We start from the raw sequence: 8,886 nt of genomic DNA on the forward strand, positions 1-8,886 counted from the left end.
AAAAAATAGTCCTGTACTTCTTTTTAAGGTGTATGTTACGCATCATCGAATTTTTTAATTTGAACATTTTATAGGTTAACCATAACCCGAGTTAGTTCTAGTTAATTGCTTAAGACTATGTAATTCATTTTTGGGGTGTTGTATATTGCACCTTCAAATACATATTTCTGGGTATATATAATAGAGTAGATTAGTCAAGAAAATATCTATAGTGGTTTATGTAAATAAAATAATATCAGGCATCGTAAAAAATATATAAAACGTTCGACAACATAAAAATTACAATAATAAATTTGTATCCACGATAGTATTTAAAATTATATGTACAAAAACATGTCGTGGAATATGATAAATCTCAAAAATACATGCGAAAAAAACCCGAAGACTATTTTAATTCATTTTGAAAAAATAATTTGAATTTGAAGAATATTTATTTATGTTATATTTTAAATTATATGAAATGGGGCATAAAAGCTTTTTTAAGCATTTTTAATACATGTATTTCGTGTTTTTAAGACGCTAACCATCTAGAACCAGTTTCTAATATTATATTAAAGGTGAAATTTTTCATGGAAGGGTGGTTTTTTATTTCATTAAATCAAATAAGAAATATTGGTTCAATAAAATGAATAGAAATATATATACTATTATATATAATTCAAAAAATAGTACTCTGTTTAGTAAGTGGGCCCATAATACGAATCATACACAGGGCCTTATATAAAGTTTGAAATTAAACAATCAATAATAAAAATTTAGATGGCGCATAAAAATTTAAAATAGCGTAATTCTTGATTGTAACCTTTCTATTTGAATGACATGATGAAAAAAATCCTTTAACTACAGATTTGTTTGCTATTCTGCGACAAGAAGTGTGATAAGCGTGGAGAAGAATGTAAAATATTTTTATTGAATATACAGAGTGTGGCTGTAGATCGAGGTAATATTTTGCGAGCATAAATTCTTTTTATTATAGAATTTAAATATATGCACATGATACTTCCCACTGCATTATATACAAATATAGAAGAATCTTAAATTCTTTTACTCCTTGTTTTTCGATAATAATTATGAACATAAATGTATTATGATAAAAAAATAAAATGAATATGCAGAAATATTATAATAAAAATGAATGACAAAGACAATACATTTTCGCATAATTGATCAGATATATTTTGCGGGTGATACAAAGACAACCATATCCTATTAATACGAACAATAGTATTGATAATCTATCAATTTAAAAATAAGAAGCATATATAACTACATTTTCTGCTAGATTTATAGCACTAATTTAGTGATAAGAGCACGGATTCCCCTGGTGCCCTAACATTGTATGGCCAAAAATTACCTAACTCAAATATTAAAAAAAAAATTAATTAGAACAAGAATACCAATAAACAATTAGATGTGCAAAATACTTTAATTCCACAAGTCTTAGAAAGAGAGATACATTTTAGAGATCTAAAAAGATGGTGTAGATAAAAAATGATCAAATTAAATATGTTCGTTTATACAATCTTTAGGTTTATAAGAACTAACTATAGTAATACACACCCAAATTAAATCATATAAAAATAATCTAATAAAGTCAAATGTACATTCATTATGGCTTAAAAAAATGAATACATCAGAACCTGAAATTTTTTTCATTATCTTTAAAAAAATCAAATAAATTATAAAAAACCCTTAGTGAAAACTTAAATGAAAATTATTTTGATCTATGATAAAAACTTATATTGAAATTTCTGCTATTAATAAAAATTTTTATCGTAGGAAATAAATGGGAACTTTATGATTCTATATTAAGTGAATCAAATAAGGTTTGGAGTTGATGCAGTGAGACAGTCGGTTATCTTTGTATAAATGTATTTTTCTTTTTTAAAGAATAATGAAGATTATAGCGAAAAAATACTTACATCAAAATAATTTACAATTGAGTGTTTCTTTATCAAAATAAGCAATTTAAAAAAGTGTTTACAAAAAAAGTATAATATATTTACTGAAATTCATGTCTGCGTAAGCAAGTAATACTTATGTGTTGTGATGGGGTCTAATTTCAATTTTTTTTATAAAGGTTTTTTTAAAAAAAAAACTTACCTAGATTCTTAGAGAGGCATGTTTTTGTTTTTTTTCTATTCGAGACAATTTTTCACTTTATAAAGTTATTTTCTAAATTTATTTCTTCTTTCGTTCAAAGTGGCTTAATACTTTTTTAATTGTGGTACATAGAGAAAAAATAATTTATCTATTAACCATTTAGAGCATAAAATTCCAAATTTGTCTCTAATTTATGCTTAATAACACATTAATAGAATCTTGTTTGCAAAAAAAAAGTATTTGAACTCAGAAATGATTCTTTTTGTTTCAGTTCATTTTCACACTGTAATCTGAATTTTTTATTGAAGATAAACTAGAATAGTAACATGTGAACACAGCATATACATTCTTTTTATTATTAGTCTATCAAAAATGTCTTTAATACCTCACCTGTTTTCAATAATTATTAGTTAAAGAGTTTTCCCGATCCTAGAGTTTAAATATATTCCTCTATTTATTTTTTGACTTCGATTTCCTTTCAGACTGATAATATTTAAAGATATATTTATATTACAATTAATTTTACAATTTTTCTAATATAATCATGTAATAAAGTCTGGATGTGAACTGTGCGCATCTTAGAAATAATTTACTTGTAAAATATTTTTTTGATGATTTAAAACTTTAATTAGACCATTAAGTCAGCTAAATAAATTAGAAGCCACAAACTATCAATTTTAGATATAAAATTTGAAAGTTACTTTTCTTGCGAATGTGGAATGGATAGACATATTATAGTAGATGATTCTATATTTTACTGCATCAACAAAGATAATTTTTGAAATAAATAGTTATTTATTAATTTCTTTTGATTATACAGTCAATAAAAATCGTTTGATTATGTTTTTAATTTCCTAAGTTTACGAGATAATTCAAATTTCAATGACTTTTTTATTGTGCTGTATATTAAAATTTGCCCCGTAGAACCATAAATTACAATAACATTAAATGAAATTAAAAGAGCTAAAAATTAAACTGTCTATGGTTGATGGTTTTACAAATCCAAAAATAAACCTTGAACAATATGTAACTCCGCATGAAATAGCATCACATCTAATTTATACATCGCACTTTTCTTATGGGGATATCGAGAATAAACGAGTTCTAGATCTTTGTGCTGGCACGGGGATGTTAGGAATAGCTTCATCATTCTTCAATCCAAAAGAAATTGTATTTATAGAATGTGATGGTGAGGCTATTGATTTGCTAAAAACAAATTTAGAAAATTTTGATTTCAATTATAAATTGCTATTGACACCCGCAGAGAACAACGTAAATCCCATTACAAATAAAATTATTCAGAATGAATTGAAACACGTAGAGAACAACATAAATGTTTATAAGAATAAAATTATTCAGAATGAAAAGAATATTGAGTCTAATAATATGGTTTTATCAAAAAGTAAAAACTCTGGTATAGATAAAATCAAGAATGAACATAACAATCCGGGTCCAAATGAATCAGATCTACATATTGTAGAATTATCAGACCAAAGTTATAGTCCTATGAATAACTTTGTTATAAGCATTATTCATTCAAAATATGAAGACATTAAATTGATTTTTTCTAATGATGATTTAAAGTTTAACACTGTGTTTATGAATCCGCCTTTTGGCACAAGAAAGGAACACGAGGATATGAAAGCTCTCGATTTTGCTCTTTCTGTCGGCGAAGTAGTTTATTCATTGCATAAAAGATCAACCAGGAAATACATTTTACAAAAGTATCCTTATTCCGAGGTTTTAGCTGAAATTAGCTATGAAATACCCAAAACATATAAATTCCATAAAAAGGAAATGGTTCATATTGAAGTTGACCTTCTTAGATTCTGTAAAAATAAATAATAATAGCAATTGTTATAGATAATATGTCACAAAAATAATTAATTTTTTATATAAATGCATGTTTTTTTTTGTTTTGGTGTATGAAACAGTAAAAAGTATTCATAAGCACTTTTTTAGTTCAAATTGTTCCTATATTTGTTTATAAATTTGAAAATCGCGAAAAAAATATGCACAATTAGGCTTTTATATTCTATATACTCCTCTATTCGTTAATGGAACTATAAATGCGTAAAATACGCTTGTTTTTTCCAAATTCTTTCTCTATTTATTCTGTGATGTAAAAATTGTAAAAAAAACAATAAGGGCTTATATATATCATATTATAAAAATGTTTAAGAATATGCTTTTTGTTCAAATTATTTCTCTGTTTGTTCTGTGATATAAAAATTCTAAAAAGAAATGATATTACTTACTGGATCGAATTCTTCCTTTATTCCTTCAAGGATAATGAATTTTTTTTAGTATAAATTCTTTGTATATTTGTTTATAAATAAAAAAACAAAAAAAATCATGCAAATTAGAATTCCAACGGAAGCATATGTAAACAATCGAACGAATAAGTCTTGATAGTATTTGGTAGATTGAAGAAAACTATGGGAATAATGTGGCTAAAACCAATATACAGTTTAACTGTAATATAGAGCGATCTAAAGTTTCGCGCGAGTAAACATGAAAAGTTAAAAGACTAGCCCTTACATAAATATATATTTATAAAAATGGGCTTGTTAAATACAAATTGATAACATCGAAACCTCTTTTAAATCCTATGTTATAATCCGACGTATTTATATATAAAAATCCACGGCATTGTAGTTTAGAAAGTAGGCAGAAAAATTTTATTAATTTCCAATATTAAACATTTTATAATTCAACTGAAATATTTTTTTATAAATGAGGCAATAAGGACTGTTTTGAACATATCTATTTTAAATAAAAAACTTCACATAATTCTTATTTAATGTTACTATAATTTATATATCATAATAAGAAAAAAAAATCCAGCGTTCAATATAAATAGATAAATACCTTATTTAATAGTTTATGGAAAATTTAATTAAATTTTTCTGAAAATAGTAAAATAAGGCATAGTCTTATTCTTTCGTGTGTATTTTTTTGCTGTTCTTCGTGTTACATAAGAGAAGAAATCAGAAATAGATTGACAGCAACTACTTATTTGTGATTTATTAAAAAATTTGCGAATGGAAACGAGACAAGAGCGGCCTAAAGATTCATAAAATTTTATGGCATAAATTCCACAAATTGATACAATGGTATTGCTTATGTCAAATAAAACAAAAGAAAACAAACAAGAAATGGTATTCAGAAAGATAAATCTGATAATAAGACTTAAAAGTAATATTTTGTCAAAAAAGTTGTGGATTTTATGGGCATTATTATCTAAATAGTGCTAGAAGTCACACCAAAAGTTTATCTTTAAAAATATAATCAATATACAATTAAATTTACCAAAAATATCCGGTTTTATTTAATATTGACGTTGAATAAAAAATTTAGATGCGAATATTGTTATGAAAAGCCAAGAAATATTTATGGAAGCCTTATATTGATATAAATGTATCGAAAAACCTTTTTTTATATTATTGCAAAGATAAAAAATTTTGAATGCAGGCGTTGTAAATACATACTTATGCAACCAAACATTTGCAAAAAAATAGCACCAGTTGGTTTATTATAGTATCTCTACATGTATAAATATAAATTTAAAAAGTTCAGATCATGAATAAAAATTATAAACGAAAATAATGAAAAATCGAAAAATCAAGATTATTGGTAGTTAATATGTCATAAATGACCACGATGAAATTTTACTCTAAGTTAATTATAAAATTATTTCTTCCTAAATATAAAGAATTTTACAAGAAATAATTATCTTAGAATAAACACATTATTATTAATTTTCGTTAAAACCCCTTATAAAATATTATTTTTATGAATCTCGTTAATTCTTTATGAATGGGCTTCACTGTTTCAAAAAATATATGTAAAAAATGTTATTGGTTTACCGCATGATTATTTTTTAAATAAAAAAATAAAAAAGAACAGACTAAAAAAAATATTTTAACCCTAACCCAAAGTAAGGACATATTTAAATTATAAAATTTTAGAATTAATCGAAAGATTATACAAAATAAAAATATATACTCGATAATTTGATTTCAACAACTTAAAATTGTTCAATCAAAATCTTATATTTCTGCATAGAACATATGTTTGCTATTTATTTAGGTTTCATCCTCTCATACAACCTTCCTCAAAGTATATTTTTCTTCGATGTATTTTCAACATAATTTTTTCTGGTAATTTATATAAATTTATTCTTAAAGACTTACACTTTATGATAAAAAACTTTACTATAGATCTAAGTAAATATAATAAACACCTGTTTTGGCTTAGCAAAGATATTTGTGTGTGCTTAGATGCATAATAACAAAGTATAAAAAGGTATTTTTTGTTACTAAAAAAACCTTCCTAAAACATATTTTTCTTCTGTATATATGAAAGTTTGAATACAACAATAGCAGCAGTTATATATGATTATATTTTATTATAAAGCTACATCAAGAAATCAATTAATGATGATTTTACCAATGGATTTACATATGCGATTTTAAATGGGTATAGAAGTGACTTTAAACCTATCGTGATCTCTGAAATTATTAAAAAAGTTGCTGGATGATAAATTCGAAAAACAATATTTATTATAATCGAACTATAAAGTTTCTCTAAAAGCATAGTGTAAAAATATGTGACGAACTTGTGATTTATAAAATTGCGAAAAAGTAAGCTAATAAATCACATACTTCGAATTCTAACAAAAATAAATATTTTTCTTGATCGAAAATTAATATTTAGAAAAAAAATTCTTTACATTAATTTAATTATTTTTAGGCACCATATAAGATAATATTATAATGCTGAAATTCATGTATAGACGAAAAATATATATTGACTACATGTTAAAAATAAAATAACACAAAAAATACCATCATATTTTATTTTAATTATTTTAGATACAATATGTGATCAGAATAAAAATCTACTTATAATGATTGATAGATTATCACCTTTATAATTCACGTGGTTGTTTGAGTTAATTTTAGTATAGTAAAGAATCTTTTATGGTTATTTCAAATAAATAGAATCCGTATTTGCGTATTCATGGTTATTTCAATTTTTGAATGATAATAAATTAAAGTCATCAGAAACCAATCTCAAAGAATAATATTTACACATTACAATCCCAGTAAAAATATAATCAATTTTCCCGATAAAACTGAATTAAAACACTCTAAGCTCTAAAAATTTGTATCTTTTAATCTAAAGCAGTTTGACATGATTTTTGTGATTATGTGATTTATAAAATTTAAGCGTACTCTTTTAAATTCCCCCAAAATAATGAACAATCGAAAGCGAGAAGAAAGTGATAATAATAAAGAATTGAATTTAGATGGAAATATCAAAAATCATAATATTCAGAAAAACACTAATGGCATTTTAGAGAATTTAGATGACAATAGTTTAAGCATCCAGAAAGAAACTTCCATTAAAAAGAAAGATAGTGTATTAAGGAATGGTAGTATATTTGAAGAATTTAAATTTAGTAAACAGAGTGATATGAATAAAAAGCCCAAATATGATTTTTTATCAACAAGTTTTAATGAAGATGCAGAAATTGGTACAAACGAGATAAATATCTCTCAAAAGGAAGAAGATCTTAAAAGTATTGTTGAAAAAGTTAATTATAATATAAATGAAAAATTAAATTCTAAAAATATTGAAGATGGAGAAATAGAGAAAAATGGCAATAATTTATTTTTATTCAACCATAGTAAATCTTTAAACAATATCCAATTATTTAAAAACGATACGAAATTAAAAGATGAAGGGGAAACCCAAACGATTGAACTACCAAAAACTACCAGTTATGCACAAGGATTAACTTTGGAAAAAAGAAGAAGAGTATCATTTTCTACTAAAACACAAGTTAAACATTTTGATGCCGATAGCGGAAGTTTTTCATCAAATAAAGCAGATTCTGGGCACGATTTTCAGCCCTATAATGTGGATGAATCCATGCAATTAACCACTGATTTTACAAATACCGTAAATTTAGGTTCTTTAGGCTATAATAAGAAATATTTTTGCTATGTCGAAAACAACGAAAATGAAAAGATAAATCATGCTCACACATTAGGCTCTAATACAAGTCAAACTCGCATTAATAAGAAAGATGAGGAATCTGAAATACACATGGATGATATTCATGGTTTATTTGATAGCGATCACGCTTCAGAAAAAGTTTATACGAATAGCGCTGATACCAATAAAAACGATGATAGAGCACAAAATTTAAGATCTGAATTCAAAGGTGAAAATAAAAATTCATTAGACCGTAAATTTTCAGTTATTAAATGGGAAGATGAAAAAAAGGCAAAAAAGTCTATTAAAGAAAACCAGGAGTTAGAAATGTCAAGCTTCAATATTGAAATTCCACAACTAACACCTACAAAAAAGGGGCTGTTTCTTGTCGATAATTTGAAATCAGAGGTTAAACCTAAAGATAAATTTAATTTGACTGGTGATATTGCGAATCTTTTGAATTGTTCACTTCTTGAAAGTAAAAACGAAAATAATTTTTATGAACAAGAAAATAAAATACTGAATCAAGATGAAATAGATAATATTTTCGAAATTATTTCAAGGAAAAATGATGATAATGAGATTACCATTGATACAAAATTGTTTAACCCGATTATAGAAAAAAAATTGGAATTTACAGACGATCAAAATATTTCCACTGAATCTAATTATGAGAAAAAAGAAGAATTTTTGAGCAATGAAATGAATAATAATCATATTTTTCATGACAAAGAAATTATAAACAAAAATAATGACAGAAATATAGATAATTATAAA

General features: G+C 24.7%; 1 protein-coding gene across 1 annotated transcript; it reads left to right on the top strand.

Moving 5' to 3' along the window:
- The first annotated feature begins 3,051 nt into the window (after window positions 1-3,051).
- Window positions 3,052-3,948, top strand: LOC147065031 (rRNA N(6)-adenosine-methyltransferase METTL5-like). The gene is made up of 2 exons (XM_085957343.1): window positions 3,052-3,273; window positions 3,844-3,948. Exons 1-2 carry the CDS (start codon window positions 3,052-3,054, stop codon window positions 3,946-3,948), a joined length of 327 nt encoding a protein of 108 aa, XP_085813469.1.
- Window positions 3,949-8,886: the final 4,938 nt, after the last annotated feature.

Source organism: Rhyacophila brunnea, unplaced genomic scaffold, assembly GCF_057557595.1.
Source record: "Rhyacophila brunnea isolate RB1 unplaced genomic scaffold, BYU_Rbru_1.0 scaffold_62, whole genome shotgun sequence".
NCBI lineage: Eukaryota > Metazoa > Arthropoda > Insecta > Trichoptera > Rhyacophilidae > Rhyacophila > Rhyacophila brunnea.